This window comes from Bos mutus, chromosome 7 (assembly GCF_027580195.1).
Source record: "Bos mutus isolate GX-2022 chromosome 7, NWIPB_WYAK_1.1, whole genome shotgun sequence".
Classification (NCBI taxonomy): domain Eukaryota; kingdom Metazoa; phylum Chordata; class Mammalia; order Artiodactyla; family Bovidae; genus Bos; species Bos mutus.
In genome coordinates this window covers 1,674,368-1,697,982 of record NC_091623.1, presented here as the reverse complement: position 1 = coordinate 1,697,982, position 23,615 = coordinate 1,674,368, and the positions used below count along the sequence as shown (strand labels likewise).

General features: G+C 41.1%; 1 protein-coding gene across 7 annotated transcripts in view; it reads left to right on the top strand.

Annotated features, from left to right (window-relative positions):
- EBF1 (EBF transcription factor 1) overlaps positions 1-23,615 on the top strand; it is a 409,074-nt gene that overhangs the window by 266,133 nt on the left and 119,326 nt on the right. For 4 of the 7 annotated variants that reach the window (XM_005897516.2, XM_005897518.3, XM_070373018.1 and 1 more), the window contains exon 8: positions 8,603-8,744. In XM_005897516.2, the coding sequence (XP_005897578.1) occupies positions 8,603-8,744 (142 nt within the window). The remainder of the gene's footprint in view (positions 1-8,602; positions 8,745-23,615) is intronic. The other 3 variants (XM_005897517.2, XM_070373017.1, XM_070373020.1) reach the window with 1 other exon arrangement.

The following is a 23,615-nucleotide window of genomic DNA, read 5'->3' as shown; positions in this document are numbered from 1 at the left end:
TTATTTATTTATTGTCCAAAAACTCTTTTTTATTCTGGACAGAGACTAAACTCTTGATGGGCACATACTTTGTCATTGCTGCTTCTCCAGTACATAAAATGATGCCTGACACCTATTCCTATGATTAAATGACTTATCTAAGGTTACAGACTAGTGAGTGATGGAGTCGGGGTTCACACTCAGCACTATCTGACCCCGGGAACTGAACTGACGACTGTATGCTGTTTTCTTGCTTCCAGTTTCCATGTCCGTGTACCATGGTCCCATAAGCAGAAAGCATGCATGGCAGTTATGTATACTTGGGCTCACTGCTACTTAAAATGGCCAATGGGAACACATAAATGGAGCACCAGTTAAATGCCAACAACTACATTAAAAGGCATCAAAAGTATCCTGATCCACAGAGAGAGAAACTAAGTTCAGATCAATGATGAGTTTTTATGTCTACAGTGTGTCACAGTTCAGGAGACAGAAGCTGAGTCTAGTTTCTAATGGTTCAAATTAGTTTAGCACAGGAATCCAAGGATTTAGAAGTGTCCATTCTTACCTTACTGTTAAAAGAAGAGAGATTTTTGTCTTGAGGCTCAGAGAGTGGATTTAATTCAGCTTCTCAGTCCCTCACTCCTGCAGTTCCACTCTGTTACATCCTGTAGGTTCATGCGTCCTCCATAATTTTTAATGAGTTATTTGGGATCTTTCAACCAGATAGAAACTTGCAATCAAGCTGGTTTCAGAGAATATCTCTTTCCATATCAGCCAAGGAGATTTTAAAGGACAAAGTTAATGAAGACCCAACTGCTGCAGACCATTTTTATGTAGATAATGCCTAAAGTGTAGTCAGTCAGACAGACAGCGATGTGTACTGGAAGAGACAGTTAGGGGAAAGAGGACCTAAGCCAGGAGCATGGATTAAGAGGCCAGAAGTGGACCTAGAGCCTGAAGTTTCCCTTCAACTTTGCCTCTGCTCTTAATTCATCCTGTGGCCTTGAAGTTTTTAAGCCTCTTGGGTCTCAGTTTTCCAAGCTCAGTTTTCCACTCACACGACTGAGTGAGTGAACTGAACTGAAAAGGAGGAATTGGATAAATTCGCAGTATCATAACTACTGAGGTCTCCTTTTGTCATTTTCTCTTATGAACCTCTTGTGGTGACATATCTTCCAACTTAATTGCATTTATTGAATAAGAATCACACTCTCTATTTTAAAATTAGTCAAAGCCATGGAAACTGACAATTTTGAGCTTCTCATGTGCATGAGATTACTGTGTTTCCACATGGAACTGATATGATCCCATATCAACAAAGGCAAGTTACTGCATGTTATAATATGCATCCTTCCTATGGATGAATTAGGGTACCCTTTCTGCAGGCTTGTCCCCAGTGCTACATTAGAAAGCACGTAGTTGGGAGCCACTAGATTGGCTGATTTCTTGGGTCTCTTGGGACTCATTGGAGAAGCCTGTAAAGGGTAGTTCAGTTGATAGGTTGGGTGTAGAATGTGGGCTGTGTGAAGCAGAGGGTAGAAGTTGGACCCAGTAGACTTTATTTTGTAGAGAAGTTTTAGGCTTACAGAAAAATGAAGGGAAAGTGCAGAGAGTTCACATATACTTCCTTAATGCCCCTTACGCAGTTTCCCTTATTAACATCTTGCATTAGTGTGATCCACGTGTTACAATTGATGTGTCAGTGTTGATATACTATTGTTAATTTCCATAGTTTACCCTAGGACTCACTGTGTTATACATTCTGTGGGTTTATACAGATTCGTGATATGTGTCTACCGTTACAGTGCCGTTTAGAATGGTTTCATCTCCATCCTCCCCCACCGGTTCCTCTGTGCTCTGCCTATTCATCTCTTCTTCCCTCTTCCCAAACTCCTGGCAACCACTGGTCTTTCCACTATCTCCATAGTTATCCCTTTTCCAAAACGTCATATAGTTGGAATGATGAAGTATATAGTCTTTACAGGTTTGCTTTTTTCATTTAGCAATCTGCATTTAAGTTTTCTTCATGTCTTTTTGTGCCTTGATAGCACATTTCTTTTTATTGCTGCATCATCCTCCATTTTGTGGATTACCAGTTTGTTTATTTATCCATCTGTTGGACATTCTGGTTGCTGATGCCTTTTATTTAGTTGACTTTTTTAATTACTATGATGGTTAAATCACATGCAGTTGTACAAAATTATTCAGAGGGATTCTATGTATCCTTTATTCAGTTTCCCCTAATATTAGTGATATTTTGCAAAATTATTGACCAGTATTAGAGTGTTGTATTGTTCTATTGCTCAGATGGTAAAGAATCTGCTTGCAACCCAGGAGACCCAGGTTCAATCTCTGGGTCAGGAAGACTCCCTGGAGAAGGGAATGGCAACCCATTCCAGTATTCTTGCCTGGAGAATTTCATGGACAGAGGAGCCTGGTGGGCTACAGTCCATGGGGTTGCAAAGAGTCAGACATGACATACAGTATTCATACAGGATATAAACATTGATGCAATCCACTCATCTTCTTCACATGTCTCTAGCTTTGCTTGTACTCATCCATGTGTATATTTCAGTGCTATACTATTTTGTCACGTGTAGGTCTGTATCTGTCACCCTACAGTCAAGATATCAGACGTTTTCATCACTGCAAAGATTCCGGCCTTATGTAGCCTCCACATCCATCTTCCCTCTGCCCCTAATCTCTGCCAACCACTTCTCTGTTCTTCATTTCTAAATTGTTGTTATATCAAGAAGTAGTAAATAGAATCATGCAGTGTACTAGTTTGCTACGACTGTGGTAACAAAATACCACAGGCCCAGAATGTATTTACCAAAATCCTGGAGGCTGGAAGTTCTGGATCAGGGTGTTGGCAGGCTTGGTTTTGTTGGCTTGCGGATGGCCACCTTCTCGCTACGTCTTCACATGGTCTTTTTTCTTTGCCTGGAGACCCTTGTGTGTCCAAATTTCCTTTCCTTGTGAGGGTGTCAGTAAGATTAGATTAGGACCAACCTTAACAACCTCATTTTAAACTTAATTACCTCTTCAAAGGCTCCATCTGCAAATACAGTTGTGTTCTTAAGTTCTAGGGTTAGCACTTCAACATATGAATTTTGAGGGGGACACAATTCAGCTCATAATATGCAGTATGTAGCCTTTTGATACTGGCTTTTTTCACCTGACATAATTCTCTGGAGATTCATTCAGATGTATCAATAGTTTATTCCTTTTGATTGCTGAGTGCTATTCCATGGAATGTTTCTTGCTGCTGCTGCTGCTAAGTCGCTCTAGTCGTGTCCGACTCTGTGCAACCCCATAGACAGCAGCCCACCAGGCTCCCCCGTCCCTGGGATTCTCCAGGCAAGAACATGGAGTCGGTTGCCATTTCCTTCTCCAATGCATGAAAGTGAAAAGTGAAAGTGAAGTCGCTCAGTCGTGTCCGACTCTTAGCGACCCCATGGACTGCAGCCTACCAGGCTCCTCCGTCCATGGGATTTTCCAGCAAGAGTACTGGAGTGGGGTGCTATTGCCTTCTCTGGGAATGCTTCTTAATGCCTTTTAATTTTATGTACTTCAGCCCAGTGCGTTTCCTATCTTTATTAAGGGCTCTGAATTAACGCAAACATAGAATAAGCTAAACACAGAGGTAAGGAAGCTATGAAATAGACCAACTTTAGCACTAATTTCCTTACACTGAGTTATCATATGTAAGCCTTAAAAACCAAGATTTATAATTTTTAAATTGTTATTTAAAATTAAGTTGCTGAAGATGTTATATTTTAGAGAGAGGTACTTCTTACCAAGATATTCTAAATTTAAACACTGAAAATATTTTTATGACTTAATCATCCCCCTAGAAATGTTTAAAGATATAGATTTCAACTTTTGGTGGCCTATGTTCTAACCCCTTCTTCCACATGAGCTGCTGCTTTTGTTAATGTGATCTGCCACTCATCACTGAATTTAGCTGCCTGTGTCTTTTTGAAAATCTGCTCATGAGACAGATTATGCTTCATCAATTTGAGAGAATATAGTTGGGACATACAGCGTCTCCTGCTTGATCGGAATGGGAGAGGGACAGTCTAAAGAATGATAGCAAGGAAATGATAACCAATAACAAAATTCCTAGAGAATCCTTCATTAAAATGATGTATTAGGAAAAATATACTGGCATTGATAAAATGCAGAAAAATTTACAAGCTAATTTCAGAGCAATAAGGTTTCATTTCATTTCAAGTTTAGAATGTAAAAGGCTAATAGTCAGAAAGTTTATAAAAAGCAAAAGTACAGAAACCATGAAATTTGCAATTCACAAGAGGTCTAAATTATATAATTAAATGTCATGAGCATGAAGGTCTTTAAGTTTGTAAGATTTCATTGTTAAACTAATAAAAAGTGAATGTAGAAGAAATAATTTCTGTATCCTTGTATTGAAAATAACAATTTATGCTGGGTCCTCTTTATAGCAAATAAGATGCTTCAGATTATCAGCCCAACACAGGTTCTTGAACTTGTTGATGAAATCACCAACAAAGCAACAACTCTGCTAGCACTGCTAACATTTGCTCTATGAGAACTGGAAACCATACTAACCACTTTAAATAATGTAAGCCTCACAGTAACCTTATGAGTTAGGTACTATTAACATTTCCATTTGAGAGTCAGGGACACAGGGGCCTAGAGAGGTTAAGTTACTTGGCCAAAGTCACATCAGCTAGGAAAGCTTGAGAGTCAAAAGTCATAAGTTTTGTTTTGAATTTTAGTTCTAAATAGATTGGGGAGATAGTAAAAATAGTTAACATTTAGGTCTATTTAGATCTAGGATATAAGATAGCAAATTGTGAACCATTGTAATGAGCCAAGAAATTGAAAACTTCATTGCAAAATCTTCAAAGTCTGTGTATAGTTGTGGCCTCTTTATTCCCTCACATTGAATATTGTCACTTGGAGAATTGGACACAAACAGAAAATACCATGGAACACACTGAGTATTCATCAGCATGTCTGTGGATTGCTATACTGAAAAGCCATGCTCCTTCCCCAAATAGTTTTACTTCCCCCAAAATACAATGATAATACGTATATATAACCCTAAACATGCCTAAGCTTAATACTTATTTCAGGAGAAATAAATTGGGCATCCTCACAAATAAATTGGAACAATTTATTTCAAAATCATTCTACAGCAGCCCTGTCCAATAGAACATTCTTCAGTGAAGACAGTGTTCTGTAACTGCCTTGTCTAGTATAGTAGCCTCCAGCCACATGTGACTAGTGACCACTTGAAATATGGCTATGGAAACTCAGGAACAATGGAATTTTAAATTTTATTTAATTAGTTTAAATTTAAATAGCCAAATGTGTGGTTACTGTATTAGTATAATTCTAGACTATGTTAATTATAACAGATATCATAAAATTCTAAATATACCTGTTCCTCATTTTATCCTGGGTCAGCAGAGTGAGGAAGAAGGCAGAAAAGGGAAGGGATGGTCAAGTCCAAATGTAAAATCATTTTCCATGTTTATCTGTCCCAAATTCAAGCTGAGTTTTGTTGACAAAATTTGGGAAGGTTGAAGATTTGGCAGGCTTGCCTGTCCCCTTGCCTGCATGAACATGTCAGCACCTCATTAATCTTGTGTTTAAACTGTGAAGGCCCTTTTCCCTCCCAGTATAGGCTTATTTTTAAAGGATTTTTCAGTGCTCCCTTTGCATTTCAGGATTTTATATATATGTGTGTGTGTGTGTGTGTGTGTGTGTGTGTGTGTGTGTATTTATAAGTTGATCTGTAGATTAATTGCAGCATTTATTTTATTTAACTATATTCTAATCATTTCATATTGGAATGAGAGAAATTATTTTGGGGTAAGGATGTTAAAATGTATGGTGTTATGAGTTTTGAGGAACATATAAGGTGTTTATTTTCTAGAAATTTAAAGGCATGAGAATTCTCAGTATCATCTTTCTCCAATTATAATTGGTCTTTCAATGAAATTATCCTATCACACATGTGGCCTTGGTAAACGCTCTCTTGCCAAGAAAAGAAAGACATATGGGGTGTCGTTTTCTTTCCTAACCGTTTTCAGTTTTTGTTCAACGTAGGAATTAGATGACAGTGTCTTTAAACGATACTGAATATTTTAAGCCTGTAGCAGTCTGACTTACAGGTGCATGTTGGATTGTCATTGCTTTTTTTTTTTTTTCTTAAGACAGACGTCTAGAATAACCACTTTCTGTATTTCCTGACACTGGAAACAGATACCGTTTGTCATTCCTTTTATAGTTTCTTCAGCTAACGACTCCAGTGACCACTCAATTGTGGTCTTGTAGTAAATCAAAAATTCTTTGAAAGACCCAGCTCCGTTACATAATTGTAAATGTCCCACGAAGTCATCACCTAAACTGAAAAGAAAAATGAATTTCTGTTGCTTTAAATAATATAGACTCTGCCGCCACTCATAGTACTTTTCGAAAATAGAAGAATAGCGAATTTTCTTCTCCTTCTCTTAGTCTTTCTCCTTCTCTTCCTTCTAAATTAACCTATAATTGATGAGGCACACACAGAGCCTCCAGCCGTCACATCTGGTTGGTCAATCATGAAGAAAGAGAAAAACCACTTTGCAAACTGCTGCTTAGAACTGACTGTGTCCTTCCACGAATGACTTGCCCTGGCTGGAATTTTGGATATCACAATGACTAAGGAGAACACGCTGAGTCCCTAAATGGACTCTCTTAATTGTTTACTTTGCATTTTAGTAAAATAGAAGTGAAAACTAAAATCAGGTGTGGATCCGAGCCCTGCTTGGGGTTGGATCTTGATGAGGACCCCGAGGGAGAATGGAGGGGACCCCACAGGAGCCCCCCCAACAGTCATCCCTGGGAGACCCCAGAGTGGGACCCCACTTCCTGGATCTGAGGAAGTCTAGACCCTCTTGGTGTGGGGGAGAAGGGCCTTGAGTCTGCAGAAGGGAGGGCCCAGAAGGAAAACAGAAAAATTGTGTTGCCATCCTGGAGGCAAAGGGGCAGGGAATCTGCTGTGTTTAACCAGGATGCTTTGAGGTCAAAGAGGTGGAGACAGTGGAACTTTTAAGTGTGGCATCCATTGGTGGGGGTCTGCAGGGTTGGGAGTGGGGTTGCTTTTTTCCAGGCAGGGCTTACAGTTCACAGGCCCTGCATTTTCCCCTCTGCCCAACTCAGGTGATGAAATCAGAGTACTCATTGCCCAAGACTCTAGAAGGCAGGGTTCCCTTTCCCCAACTTGGAGAAAAGGCTTTTCAGAAGCTGGGGCCTCAGTATGTGCCAATCCTTGTAAAGAGTTTCACCTCTTCAGGGGCTAATGCCTCTCGAAACCAAGCACAATTAAAGCACCAAAACCAAGAACAATTGAAGCGCGAGTCTTCCCAAGCAACTGGGGAATTGAGCAAAAATAAATCAGAAATCCTCAGCCTTGGCTCTGGAGGTTTGCCTCATTATGAGAGCAGATCTATTAGCCCTCTTGCCATTGTCTTTCATTTCTCAAGTGAGGTGATTCTAATTAAATTAATCTGCATGTCAATCTATCGGTGATCAATCAAAGAGCCTGAGGTCCCCCCTATGCTGCAGGGTGCTTGCGGCTGACAGGGGCTGATAATGGAGGAAGAAATAAACTGTCGAGCAAAGTTAATTAGTCAACATAATAGGTGGATTAAACGGGAGCCGGCTGATTGCTGTTTCCCATGTCAAAGCATGAGGTGGGCGCTGAAGCTGCAATTACAGACAATTATTGTATTTGGTTGTAAGAGGTCGCATGAATAAACATATCTCTGTGGGTTTCACTTTTAATCCTCTTCCCTATTTAATATAAGGAGAAGTGTAGGTCATTTCTTCTCATTGTTTTAGTCAAAGTTCTCCGAGAAAATACCTTTGCCTGGGTCCCTTCTGGCAAACTCCAATCAGTTTATGGGACCGCCAGGGTATCTGATTGTACCTTGGGCCAAGGCTTCTTTTTTTTTGGCCTTGAAACACAGCTCTAAGACTCTTAATTAGCAAAGATTTTTGGGTAGTGGTGGTGAGGGGGGCTTTGGTCTGATGTCTACTTAACTAAACTAATGTGGGTAGAAAAAAGTACAAGAAACCCCAAAAAGACACCCAGGAGAGAAAAATGAATCCCAGCTCTCACTGAAACCTCTCTTTTTCATTTCTCTCTCCTCTTAACCCTGACACAGTGGTAGTGGGGGGAATATTTTAAAGATTCAAAAGATTTTTATTTGCATGATCAACTGTGATATCTGCTTCAGTGTCTAAACTGAAGGGTAATTTAGGTGAAACACAACCACCCTTGTGTAAAAAAAAAATATGCTAATAAAGATCCTCTTGTTAAAATTATGGTTAACAGTGTACCTTCTGCTGTATAACTATAAACTGTGCAATTTTACTTAAAACTGCATCAAAAGCGTTCCATGCCAAAGACCCACTCATCAATAGCTCCTCTTGTTAGACTTGTACAGCATAAGCACCAGTTATTATGTGAAATAGCTATGCAATTTTCTGCAGCTCCCAGCTGTTATTTATTTAACTTGAGTTTATTACCCTCCGTGCTTTTATATTAAAATGTTCATTCATTTCTCTCTTCTGTCTCCAGGTCGTGGTGTCTACGACAGTCAATGTGGATGGCCATGTCCTGGCAGTCTCTGATAATATGTTTGTCCATAATAACTCAAAGCATGGGCGGAGGGCTCGGAGGCTTGACCCCTCGGAAGGTACGCCCTCTTATCTGGAACATGGTAGGCGAATCATTTTCATTGGTTGTCATTGCTACTTTAACTGTGCATTTATTTGGTTTCTTTCTTCCAACTCCACCATCTTTTCTACCCCTTTTCAAATTTCAAATGTCCTGTTGAACAGTGTTGATGCTGAGTATTTCAATACAGGAAGATATCTCGGAGGCCCAGGCTTTCTTGTTGCACAGGTCCCTACCCTGGAAATGGCTGACATTTCCTTCCTTATGATGGAAAGACAGAGGGAGATTGGACCACTGCTTTATTTTAAACTGCCACTTGATTTTAAAAATAGTGAAAGGCCAAAGCAGGGCAACAAAAATCCTGATTTTGAGTTTTTTGAGATTTTGAGTATTTTGACAGGTGTCCTGGCTAGTGAGTTCCTCTTTCTTTACAATCCTACTGGTATGTGTCTGTGACCATACATTTAACTTCATTTGGAGATAAGGTTGCAAAGTCTTGGTTGGATGTGTTTCTTTTTGCATATAAATTCCAAACTAAATGTCCCTTCCATTTATGTGCCCTGTGCATGCCCCACCCCTCATCACCACATGATGCAGCTTGCTTTATGTAGGCAGATTTTGGTGGGGAGAAATCATATTTGCCTTTATTTTATGGCTAGTTAGTTGTACCTTTGAGAGGTCTGGAGGAAACCAGACAAAAATTTGAAACAAAGTGAATGCCACTCCAAGGAACAATAGGCTGGACTGAGCATATGTCCAAATGTTTCTGAGCTACCTGTATATATATATATAGTGTATCCATCTGTTCATCATCCATCCATTCATCAACCCATCTATCCATCCATCATCATCCATCCTCTATCTATCCATTCCATTCATCCTTTATTTATCCACCCATTTTTCATCCATCCATCAATCCACCCAAAAAACTGTGACTGAGTTTCAACTGGATACCAGTCACTTTGCTAGGTTTTCTCCAATCTCCTCAAGTTAAACTCTTCACTTATTTTCCCCATTTTACTTTCAGTTTGCTAGGTCATCAGAATTCTCTTGAAAACACTACCACACAAAGTACCAGCTGATTGCCTGATTTTTTGATGGACCACGAACTGTCCACGATCTAGTTCATAGGGTAGAAAACTCCTTTCTCTGCTAGCATCTCAATTTAATAAACACACTACTGTCATCATTTTTGCCTGTTTTTTTTTGTGTGTGTGTGCGCCTAAGGAATACACAATCTTTACTTTTTATTAATTAGCCAGATGGAACACTCTTAGAAGAGATTCTATACCACATCCAGTTTTACAGTCTTTTTAAAGTAAACCATCATCTTTCAAAAGCTGCTTCTTTATGGTTTCATTAGTGCTGAGATGGATGGATATTACTTTTTGCAGGAGGCCATTAGAAACACCTGCTCATGATTACATTCCTAGCTCCATTTCTGTACTTAAAATTATTCGGATCCTCACTTTATAGTAATATTGCCATTTTTATACCCTTGGAGTCACTTCAGACTTTGTATGATTAGAGATATTGAGTTGAAAGGAAGAAGGAAAAAATAGGTAAATACTCAGTGGATACAATTTGGACAACAGTGGCTTAAAAGCCAAAGTCTTGTTTCCAACTCTGACCATTAGTTACTGTCCTGTCTGGGAACTGACTTGACTGTCAGTTTGGTATCTGACAGTCATGGGTTCATAGTTCTAAAATGTGCTCCATGTGCAGACCACACCCAGGTTCCCATTCCTGCTCTTGTGAAGTTGGTGGGAGAGGATATGACACCTTGCAAATCATCCCTTCACCAAAAAACCCGCAAAACAAACTCACTAGCCAGGACACCTCTAGGGCTTGGAGGTCAGGAACATTATTTTACATCATGGCATGGTAGAGAAAGAGCCTTGAAACCTAAACCAGTTCCAAGCTTCACTTCTAGCCTTTGTGTGACCTTGGACAAGTCAGCTTACCTTTGAGGATCCTTAGTTTCCTTCTCGGCAAAGTGAAGGTGATGGTCTCTAGGGGGTAAACAAAAAAAATGTGCCTTGGGTGGGGGCAGGTCACATATAGAGGGGAAGTTGTCTGGGTGGAGACTGCGGAAGAAGGGCAAGTTCATGCTCTGCCGACCCAAGCCCCCGGCAGTTGTCATCAAGGGCAGGGAGAGCCCAGGTGGGCCAGATGTTCCAGTCTGACCAGAAGTAAAACTCTCTCAATTTTTAATCATTGGTAACAAATTACAAGTGTTATAGCCCCTGAAGGGAGGACAGGGGAAGAAAGTCACTTAGGTAGAAGACAGCCAGAGGCTCACAGTTTGAGATTTCCGGATCAAAATGTCTGTACGCTACCTTCCAGCTGGAACATTCTCCCTTCTAGGTGGACATATTAATGTTTCAGTTGGGCTAGCGTTTGTATTCAAAGTTTTAAAGACAGCATTTTATTCCTCTGCTGCAGGTGACCAGTCCACAAATGACCATATTCTTCTTAGCATATTACTCAAGAAATAATGACATTTCACTGTGTTTTCATGGTTAACCATCTCTGGGACCTGAGTGTGTCCTATCTCCTTCAGCTAGAGGGCCTCCCTCTCACCAAAACCTGACTTCATTTCTACCCAGACGAATAAAAAGGCAGACACCTTGAGGTTCTCAGTAATGACAGTAACGTGGAAATCTGCTTCTCTGCAGAATGAATCAACCAACCACACATAACCACCCACTCATTTAGACACTTCAAGCTGACACATAAATATCTACTCAGCAGAGAGTGACTATGGGCTTCTTCATGATGCTGTGTGGGAGTGGACTTTGATGCTAATTCATGTCGACTTGAGGGTATAGTAATACTTTATCTTGCTATTAAACAATCCAATTTGAAACTGACTCACAGAGCCATACCCCCTCGTCAGCCCCTCCCTCTGCCACCTCCACCTCACAGAGCTGCCCCACAGTGAGACTGCGCATGCTGTTTTCACCTCCTAGGTGACTTGCAGGAGCCTTGTTTTCCCTCATTCTGGGCTCCCTACCATCTCATTTACAGGTAGCCTGAATTATTTTGAGCTATTCTGCACATCTCTTTTTATATCCTGCTTGTCAGGCAGTTGGAAGAAAGTTCTCTTTCGTGGCTCACCTTTCTGCATATAAGAGAAATAGAGACCACACTTTACATTCATGCCGTCTTCGCTGTGTGACCCACAGACTCACAAACCTCCATGCTCAAATAACTGTCCCTGTATTTCAAGTAAGAGAGCTGACAAAGGCAAATTTATTTCATAGACTCCTGTGTGGTCCAGAGAGGGTGAATCCTGGCATGTTGTAGCTCATGGTAATTGCGCTCCCTCCTATTTTTTGCCTTCATTCATAAATACTGAGATTTTCTTTGGCTGGATATTTATGAGAGAGTTTAGGCCAGTGAGGTTTTCTCTTTAAGCAGTAGTGTTAGGGAAGATGTATAGTTGTGGAGAGAGGCAGCCCCAGAACCTAACTGCTCTCAGGATTCTGATTTTTGAAAAAAAGTAGACTTGGGGTCAAAGATCCTGAGCTGACCCAAGGGAAGGTAAAATGCACAGCCCTGGCTCCTGTGCCCTTCCAATTTCCCCATCACTTGGGCAAATTCCTGGGGACTGTGTGCTAGGGATCTTCGAAGGGCTTGCAGGGTATATTATCATGGTTCTTCTGAGATTTCAAGTTGTGTTTATTTGAATGTAAGGCCACACGTGGCATCCGTTTCTCTATTTTTGCCCCCTGTTGCAAAAAGCAGTGCCCTCACAAAGCTGTAGTGTGGGGACCCTGCCAGCTTGCATGCGCTAACACTTTATTATCTAATGATCTAATATGCAACAAGGCAAAGTGCCGGTGCTCATCATTCTGACATAGAATGCTGGGAGAAGTGACTAAATTACTTTATGTACCATTAGCGCTAGCAGCCATGGTGAACTCACCGGCAGCATTTATGCAAATGGCTATGAATACACTACTGTCTTTGTCAGGGAGCCGGCTGACAAGCACTTTAAATGCTCATTTTTTTTTAAGGGGACTTTTTTTTTTTTTTTTGGCATGCATGTGTTTTTCTCCCTCCCTCTACTCTCTCCCCTTTCTGTATTGCTGGGTAACTTGCCTCCTCCAGGGTCCTTGGGGAAATCTGAGGGGGTTAAGAGCTCATCTGTCACCCTTCCTGGAAGTGCAGTTAAGGCCTTGGTGAGATGTTCTTGAGATTAAGAGTTTTTTAAAAAAATTGTTACAAATTTGTACAAACCTTGATATTTACCTTAAAAATTAGTAGGACTATATTAATCAAGAGCTTTTGGAAGATGAACATTTTACTGTTCTTGAGTTCTGACCTGAGGACTTAGTTTTTTGGCTCAAACACCAATGTTTAAAGACACTTCTGGCTTTTTAAAATGGAAAGCGATTGAAATTTAGTTTTGTGGGCATTGGATACAGAAGAATTCAATCTCCCTTCATAGTAATTACAAAGATTGAAATGTGAAGTATAATGATGCCATAATGATGCTAGGATCCCAAAATAAAACAGAAGTGGGATTTGGTCAAACTAAAAATCCTTTGTAGAATAAAGATTGAATGGTATTAGACTCGCTGGGCCATCTCCTTGCTGTAAGTACAGTGATGGAGAAAGAGAATCCGATTCTCCCAACTGCTAGTCAGTTCTGACTTTTCCATTGTAGTGGCCCCTTCCAGCTGCCCCTGACAATATGGTGTTATTCTTGCTCTTTAGCATTTGACCTTCTTTAATCCTTTTGCTCCAGACAGAAGTGGTTTTTTGCTTCTGTTGGTTGCCCCTGGGTATCCAGCCCCATTGACTTGCAGCTGCACTTAAATGTGTTGTTTTCTGGATGTGTGGAGAAAGATGGCTCAGGCTTGGGGAGATTACTCCAAATTGAGAGACGGTATAGAGTTTCCAAAGGCACAAAGGGCCCTCTTCTCCCCTCTGTGTAATGAGTCCCTCAGAAGTGGCTGGTAAGTGTCTGTTGGACCTAGAGAGAGGAGGATGGGCTGACTGGAGAGCTGGATTCTAGTCCTATCACTGCCATTAACTAGCTTAAGGGAAAAGGAAACCTGGGAAAAGGTCCCTTTGCTTCTCTGACCTCAGTTGTGTATGTTTTCTCAGGCCTGGCTGGGGCCATCTCTAGACCTTTCCACATGTACTATCTACTTTTCTTTTTTAATTGAAGGAAAATTGCTTTACAATGTTGTGTTGGTTTCTGCTGTACAGTAGCCCGAATCAATCATAATCATGTTTATATATGTCCTCTCCCTCCTGAAACTCCCTCCCTGCCCCCATCTCACCCTTCTTGGTCAGGCTCGCTTCCCTGTGTTGTATAGCAGCTTCTCACTAGTTATCTGTTTTACACATGATGGTGTATATATGTCCGGGCCACTTCTCAACTCGTCCCGTCCCTCTCCTTCTCCCGCTGCGCCCACAAGTCCATTCTCCACGTCCGTGTCTCCCTTCCTTCCCAGCAAGTAGGCTCATCAATGCCATTTTCCTAGATTTCACGTGTATCACATGCACTATTTTCTGACGCTCTGGACTGAAGCCATTGACACGTACCTTCACTCGGCTGGTATCTCCTGAGGTGCCTGTGGAGAATCAGAGAACTCCAAAGACTTTTCTAGTATTGCCCTTTCTTAGGTGTCAATAAGGTTGACCTCAGATCATTCCTTCCTCTATTCCTTCATACTAAGCCTCCACCACATGCCAGACAGGGAGCTAGCTGCAGGAGCACAGGCAGATAGAGTTGCTGTCTTCATAGAAAGTATGATGTAAATAGAGAAGGAAGATGCTAAACACAGTTTACAAGTAACTCCTTAGACTTGTGCATCAAAGGGGACCCATAAAAGGAGAGAGGAGGAATGAAGTGTCAAGAAAGGCTTCTTTGAGGAAATCTCACTTATGCCAGAACCATGAGATGAGTACGCTTTCATCTGACGGAGCGGAAACAAATATCCAGGCAGATGGAAGAGCATGTGCAAAGGCTGTTTTGCCTAATTGAGTCCAAGGAACCAGAAGCAGCCTGCAATGGCTCCTGTTGCTCTGGGCACAGGAAGCGGCAGGAGATGAGTTTGGGGAAGCTGCTGAGGGTCAGATCATGCAGGCCTGTGTGGATGCCCAGGCCATGGTCAGTGACAATTGTGAGATGATATGGGAGAGCCAGGCAGGGCTTTTAAGAGCTCAGTGTCAATTACGCAGACTCCTAGTATGTCGTAAAAGCCTGGGGCAAGATTGCTCTGAATGACTTATAACCTTGCCCTTCCCTCCTAGCTTTTGGGAGCTCATCAGGGAGTTGACTGTACCTTGGAGCTGTACCCCTCATCACTTCTCATTCTGTTAACAGTGCATGTCTTCAAAATAGGAAGAATGTCCCAAATTTGGAGAGTTCTTTCTCCAGATGGTTTTGGCTTATCGAATTTCTTTTTTTGTAAATAGCTTAGCAGGAGTTTACTTTCTGAACTTGTGGAGACTTACCTTTCTAAGGCCTTTAGATTAAAGGGCTGCCGTGCTTTTGGATGTATGGAATGTATCTTATCTAACCCCAATCAAAGAAAACTAGATGATTGAAAATAAACAAAGAGAAACATACTGTCCCAAGTCTCTTGCTCCCCTCCCTCCATGGTCAATGGCTAGACACACACCTCATCCTGAGTGAAGAGTCACTGAAGTATGGACGGTCATCTAACACAGCCCTTCATATTCCAAAGAAGAAAACTAAGGCCTGGAGAGGGCATTAGCCAGCTTACGCTCATATAACTATTACCATCAAAATCCACTTAAAGCTGCACTTGCCCATGGTATGCTGACCAGTAAGTATGGATTTCAGGGGTTGCACTGATGTCAGAGGATGTAGGGTCCACCCCGATGCCTTTCCAGTTCTGGCTGGCTTAGACTTGCAGGAATCTCTGGGATTCCAAGGTCACAAGAAGAACATCTATGAAATCTCACCAACTTCCTGACAAATGCAGTGTGCCTTCAGAACACAAGGGCAGAGGATGAATGACTCAGAGCTTTACACTCGGACAGTGGCCCTTTATGGGACTGGTTGTGGTGCAGAACTCCAGCCAGGCCCATTTCAGTGAAGGGTCTAGTTTAGCAGAAAAATATGGGCATCATCTCTTGTTACCAAGGGTGGCATGTCACTTCTTATCAATTGATTTTTTTCCTACTTGGAAAGCAAGACAGATGCAAGAACAGAACGTTAGGGTTAAGAATATCCAGATGAGTTGTAGAGGACAGAGACCCCAGATTTTTAAGCATCACATCAGGTCTTTTTCTTTGAGCAGCACAGAAGGTGTCTTTTTGTCTTCCCTTGCAATAGAAAGGACCCGGCAAGAAGTCAAGATAATGAACAGGGATGTAAGTGAAGACTGATTTTCAAAGTCTCCCTTGAGTAATCCATAAAGCAGGTAACCCCAGAAATCCTAACACTGGAGACTTGGGAGCCAGTAAGTGCTCAGTGTCAGGCAGATTAAAGAGTTCATAAGTCACAGGGCACTGCTAAGCAGGTGATCTACTCTGTCTTTATTTGAATATGACACCACCAGCCAGCACTGCTGACAAAGGAGAAAGAGTGCTCAGACTTTGCCATCCTGCTTACTAATAACCAGGCAAGGTGACAGTATGTATTCTTTTTCTTCTTATTATTGCTCTTGTTATTTTTGGACTATCATCAGCTAACATTTACGGAGCATTTGCTAATGATTTTACTTATATCATCTCATCAAATCCTTCAACAAGCCTGATAAGCTGTAACAGTTATTTTCCTCAGTTTACAGATGGGAAAACTGGGGTTTAAAGAGGTCACCAACTTACCCAAGGCCACAGTCAGAGCTGAAACTGGGACTCAAGCCTGGTCTACATAATCACAGAGCTCTGCATATCAGTGGGGCTGACAATCTGACACAAGTACTCACTGAGCCCTTACTATACTGGGCACATAATACTGTGGGCAACGCATTGTAAAGATGAGGAAAGTGAGACTAAAGAGAGGTTAAGTAACTTGCCCAGAGTTACACAGCAAGGATGTCGTAAATTTAGGATTCAAACCCAGAAAGCTTGACTTTGGAGTCCATACTTTATTTCCTTCTTTTGAAAAAAACTCATTTATTTGGCTGTGCTGGGTCTCAGTTGTGACATGAGAACTCTTAATCCAGACATATGGAATCTAGTTCCCTGACCAGGGATTGAACCTGCGCCCCCTGCATTGGGAGTACAGAGTTTAGCCACAGGACTACCAGGGAAGTCCCTTAGAGTCTGTCCTTTCAATTCCTTACTCTATACAGTATGCTCATAGTCTTTCTGTTTATTGTCCTACTCTTCTTAATTTTTTTCTCAATACAAGTAAGGCAGTTATACTTATTTGTTGTGCTTTCAAATAGACCTTTGAAAAGTTAATCCAGACATATCTTTTCTTGTTTTTAATGGGCATATTACATATGTTTACCTGAGAGTTTATTTTCCTTCAATAGCCTATTTTTCTCATGGCTATAGTCAAATCAAGAAAACACTTCTTTTATTTGCTGACATATATGTTTTTCATGGGGCTGATAGGATAAGAGAGAGAGGCTGGTAATATTGTATTTATTTGCAAGGATGGTCCAACTCATCTCTGTAGAACTCATTTGCTGACCGTATGGACTCTCTGGCATGTATTAAGTTAAGTGTTAGTCGCTCCAACTCTCTGCAACCTCATGGACTGCAGCCCACCAGGCTCCTCTGTACAAGGTAGAAAAAAAGGAGACCACCAGAAAAGTGTGAAATTGTGAGTTTTAAGACTGGTAGGATACTAAGAATCTCCTTGTTGGGGTACTGAAGAGTTACTGAGCCTCACCCCACAAGAAATAGTTTTCTTATATAAATTTGTTGACAAACCTGTCAACTGTGGGAAACTTCCCACAGTTTATTTGGTGTTTTGTATGACCTAGTAAATGAGTGAACCACACCTAGCTTATTTTAATAAGCACATAGTGTCAGAGGAGGGCATGGGAGGAGGGGGCAGAATGATGCTTTCAGCTGATAACTTGGACCGAAACAGCAGAACATTTTAAGCCTATTTTTTAAAAAATTCGGTTACAAAAGCATCGTAATTCCAGTTGTGTTTATCTGCATAATTGATTGTCTCAAACCAAAGGCCTCTTCCTAATGACTTTCTACTTACTTGAGGATATCAGAGGATTCACGTAATATGAATATGCAAATAAGAACTTCTGTACTGGTCATAAATCTTATTAAGATAAGATATTCAGGGGCATTGATCAGGATGGGTTTGCAACATCTCTTTGTTTGAACCTTTTCATTCATACATGTAGAAATAAATGAGAACAGAGCACTGCCCCTGCTTTGCTATGTGACATCCACTGTGTACTTTGATTTTGGGGTCTCAGTTTCCTCATCTGTTAGCTGGGGATAGGGGCTTGCTGAGCCCTTTAAGCCTTGATGATATGCCATTTGAACCCAGCTGATCTATTGAGCTGTGATACACTCACTGCTTTGGTGAGTGGCCACCAAAATACCAAGGTGATGGTCATTCCACAGGACAGACCTGAGGCCACTTCCCTTCACCGTGGGCCTTTATGCAGGAGGTTGGCAGTGGGTCCCAGGAGTCCTGAAAAAGCCACACACTGTGCCATACGCAGACACTTGTGCCTTAGGTAGCTCTCACCTGGTGTTCTCTCTGAATTCCTTCAGCTGAGATGGTGTAACATTGACTTCACTTGATGGTTAGCAATGAGATTTTGGACTAGTTTCCCATGCAGTATGTGTATCATTTTAGGTGGTGGGAGAAAACATTAAAAAAAAAAAAAAAAAAAAAAACAGTAATGTCTGTTTAGATATTATGTATAAAATAGATAACTAATGAGAACCTACTTTATTGCACAGGGAACTCTACTATGGTGACCTAAATGGAAAGGAAATCTAAAAAAAAGGGGATGTGTGTGTGTGTGTGTGTGTGTGTGTGTGTGTGTGTATATAGCGGATTCACTTTGCTGTGCAGAAGAAACTAACACAACATTGTAAAGCAACTATACTCCCAACAAAAATTTTAAAAAAACTCTCAAAAAATAGTTTTGTCTATCTTAATGCATAAGGAAAAAAAAAACAAAACAGAAAACAAACAAACAAAAAAAACCTCACCATAAACAAAGCATTCCCAAATTGTGACCTACAGCTGCTGTTGCTTAGGGCAAGACTAAATTTAAAGAAAAAAGTAATTCAATGTAAACAAGAATAGCAGGTATAATCTTAATTAAGTTATAAAGTAAGTGATAGGAGATGGAGCAAAATCAGGACTGAAGTTTGGGAAACACTGTTTTGGAGGGCTTAGTGGGTTGAGGGAAGTAATAATTCTTTCATGTCACCAGGAAACAGTATAGGACCCTGGGAAACACTTTTTTTTTTTTTTAGATGAGTCGTATATTGTTTTTTTAATAGAAAACCTTTTTAGTTCAGTTTACCATGAGAATAGACTTAATGTGTCCTCATAGGATTTTGAAAATCAAAATGTCTCCCAAGCTGTAAACTCTGTTTTTATTTTTAAACAAGTAGTGTCTGCATGTCAGAGAGCAGAAATTAGTGTGGAAAGGAGGATTTGAGTCAAGGAAGAGCATCAGCCAGGGTCCACCCAGGCAGCGCATTATGATAATATATACGGAACCAGCTGGACACTGAGCAAAGCTGACATTGTGTTGTCAGGGGCAGAATCGCCCATCAATTTCGAAGATAGGATTTGAGTTCAAATGACAGAAAGAGCAGCAACTGTGTTGAAACTGATGCATGGGGGAGGGGTGGGGCAGGCAGGAACCAGCCAGGCCTAAAGACAGGAAGTGCTGGTACCTCCGGAAGGGGGTGGCTCTGTTTTCTCATCTGGCTGCTACCCTTCCTTCTAACCTTAACATCTGTCAGCAAGATCCACCTGGGCCCTTGCATGATTAGAGCCCAGTGCAGGAGGAGCTTAATGGTGCTAATTTTAACCCCCATGAGAATGGAGTGCCTGCTGCTCCAAGGGGGACCGATCAGCTTAGGAAACCTGATTCCAGAGAGCCTCAGCTTAATTCAGTGAGGAAGCCCAGTGTGGGTGTCATGGCAGTTAATAACCATTGGAAAATGTCTCAACTCTTTTTCAGCTACTCTGTTTAGCACCTTAATATCTTAACTCTGATGATTCTTCTTTAGTACATTTGTTTATTCCATCAGGTATCTACTTAGGTTTATTTATTGACTGCCTGCTCTATTAGACCATAGAGACGCAGAGGTGAACAAGGTAGGCACCGTTGTTGACATTGTGAGGTATATGGTCATATAAGTGTCTGTTTATGTGTCGATACAAAGCAGATAATTGCACATGAAATTACTTAAATTGAAATGATGGTCAGCACTATAAGGAGGAACACAGATTGCTAAGGGAGCTTTAAACAAGAGAACACAGCCAAATCTGAAGAATCAATGACACTTAAAAATAAGGAGTAGCATTTGTCAAGCAAGGAGGGAAGAGCAGTTTAGGCAGAGGAGGAAGTGTGTCCAAAGTTTCACATGGGAACAAAATATTAGAAGCTTGGGGGAGAGCTAATCAGAAAAGTGCCTTAGGTCTGAGATCCATTTTTGAGAAAATAAGTTTGAAAATTTTCCATAGATTGCTTTCTCTTTGACCTGGAGAAGTGGATCCAGTGTATTTTTGTGATCACAGGCTAACGGAATTCTTTGCCCAGTAAAATGCTAGCTTTCAGGGCAATGTTTCGAGTGATGGTGGTTTTGCTATTTTGATAGCAGCCTTTGAGCATTTACTACCCATCAGGTTTAATACTGAGCGCATTATATCATCTCTTTTAACGCTCTTAACCACCATAGGAGGGCACTACTATTATTCTCTCCACTTAGTAAATGAGGAACACTGAAGCCATCTTTCAAAAATTTGGTTGCAGCCAAAAAGAAAAAAAGAGTGGGGTTTTGTGCCCGCAGCACTTGGACCTCCAACCAGCTGACATAGGCGGCCATCACTACTGTTCTTTCCTGCTCTTTAGTCATTGCTGATTCTCTTGCATTGGACTTCAGAGGTGGAGAGAAATTCTCCTGCCATTTGATCATGTAATATAATTCCTGCTTCAATTGAAGCAAATTGACGACGTTACTCAAAGGCAAATTGAAAAGCCAGATCTGTGCTAAATCCCCAGGGTACGTTAGTTGGCATGTGCAGTGATATATGGGAAGGTGCTTTTCTGGGTTAAGATAAAAAATCCTGGTATCACGTCACGCTATCGGGCACCCCATCTCAACCTCTGTGTGCCAGCTCTGCAACTTGAAATACTCAGTGGACAAAAATGAAACTTTATAGAAATTAGGTGATCATCATCCTTATCAGATGAATATGATGCCATCTTGAGTCTAGTGTCCTCAGAAAATAAGAGATTTATCAGGAGAGGAGCATGAGAAGTGTAAGGCATGGATTGTAGGACTTTCCTGCCAGCCTGCCTTGGGCAAGTTGGCTGGGAGATGACCTAGTAATTAAAATCCTGCTTAAACGTATGCTGCTGATCAGTCATAACGGAGGCACCGACATGGGAAACCAGACAGTAACCAGAGAAGGAAAAGAAAAGCGAAACACAAAAGTAACACCGTCGAGCCCACAGGGCGCAGAAATAGAACTGAATTGGCCGAATATTTATCTGACCACTAAGCATGAAAGCGGAACCCAGGTATTGATATATTTTTATCCCAATCTGTGAATTTAATATTTTATGTGTGAACATATGCTCCTGGGTGGCTGGTTTATTTAATTGACAGTTGCAATCAGCAGGACACCAATTGTTCAAACCCACGTTCTTCCCCCCATAGTTCTGGGGGTGATGTGTAGCCAGAGAATATGGGGAACAGAGACAGGGACAGTGTCAGGCTTATGGCTTCTTCTCAACACATCAGTTTCTTTCATCCGCTTTGGGGCAGAGCAATATACAGATGTCAGAAGGCCTAGAAATAGCAGTAGACTCTGGCTGTTACTGAGAAGGATGATTAAAATTAATGTGGTTAGTACAAATCGAGAACTTTCATTCTTTATGATTCTTTGGCTACTTCTCTTTTGCGCACAGTAGGGAGGGCAGCAGGTACTGAGCACCTACTGGGCTGGAGGCAGATGCTTTAGGCTATGTTGTGTGTGGGGCTGTGGATGAGGGAATGTGCCCCAGCATTTCTTTTGTCATTTCTTAGTAGAGCGGGAAAGCAGAGTTTGGGTTATTCTTTGTTAAAATCTCCTGGCTGAATCACCAAACCAGCTGTGTTCTTCCAGTAACAATTTTGTGCAACAAATCTATAAAGTCAAACCTCAGATTCTTCTACCTTTCAACTTTGGCAAGATCCTAGAAACTCTCCTTGGTTTGGTTAGCTAATGCCTGTGGAATCCAGTCCTTGTTGCTCAAAAAAAAAAGTTGGAGAATCTAACGGTAATAGGTTACCGTTTTAGGGTAACCTATTTAATCTGTAAACTTTTATCGTTGTGTATGCAAAATTCTATAATGAACACCATTGAAATGGATAATGTCCAGGCTGAAAATGAAAGTTAAGGGGAGCTGTGCTACACTTCAAAAATGCAAGCTCTTGTGGTACTATCGCTTATATGCAATGTTTGGACTCTGTGTTTAGCAGCCCAGCTTACAACAATAGAAGATCTTCTCAGCCTCGAAGTCTGGCAGTATTTCCAGTGTTCCTATGTTTAAGTTGGCACCTGTGGTATTATATTAGGATGCCATTTTTTGAACTTGGAAACAGAAGAAGGTAAAGAGAAATTTTACTATAATTCATATGTGGAGCTGAGTCTTAAGGGAAAAATAACTTTACTTGGAAATAGAGTAGTAATATTCTGTAAAGTTAATAAATACCCACCCTCTGTCTTGGGAATAAGGAATTTCACAACTAAGATTTTATGGGACTTAGGCTATGTTTACATGATTGAAGTGAGTATTTTAGCCAAACTGAGCAGAAATTTCAAATATACCCAAATTGAAGGGTAGTTTGAGTGTTTTAAATATCTGTCTTTATTGACCAATGTGGATTCTCAAAGTTTCAAGTTCAAATGAGTTCCCAAGCTTCAGTTACCTCATTTGTAAAGTGGAATTTAAAATAACATCTCCTTGCCCACCACTTGGGGTTGATATTAAGAATAATTGAGATAATATATGGGCTACCCCTTGAAAATATAACACTACTAGTTAATTGTCAAGTACTGGTTAAGTACAGAGTACTGACCCATCCAGTTTATGAATGAATGAAGTCCCTTCCTTCAATGGATGTGTTGATAGTTGGGTTGATTTGCATACATATACACATGCCCGGCTGTACACACACCTCCGTATGTTTATAAAGGTAAAAGTTCAAGAAAAATGTGCAGTAAGTGACAAATGAATGGGAAAGACGTGAAGGAGTTCACTGAAGGGGTAGTGTTTGTAGAGTGGGATAGAAACAACTTCCCACAAAAGACCAGTCTTCTGGCAAAATACTGTTTGGGTGGAAGTGAGTGGTGTAACCTTCTAGTGAAAAAAGGAGGTTTCCTAGTGGAAAGGAGCAAAGCATTTTTGGAGACAATGGATTTGGAGAGCCAGCCATCATCATCTCTGTTTTCTTCTTCTATCTTCCTCTTCCTCATCCCTTCATTCTGTCTGTGCTGAGCTCTGTACACTTTAACTCGTTTAAACCTCACAAGGTGAGTGTTCCTGGATTTCCGCAATTAGAGTGGTAGGTTTAAGAAAAGTAAGTTGCCTAGGCTGGTAAGTGAAGCAGCTGGCATGTGAGCTGAGGCATCCTGAATTCCAGAGCCAGTGAGCACATGCTGCTGAGCACTCCCTCCAGTTTGGGAGAAGTGGGGGATGAGGTTGGGAGGGGAGAATCAGCTAGGCTCATAAGGGTGGACTTGATCTGCAGGGAT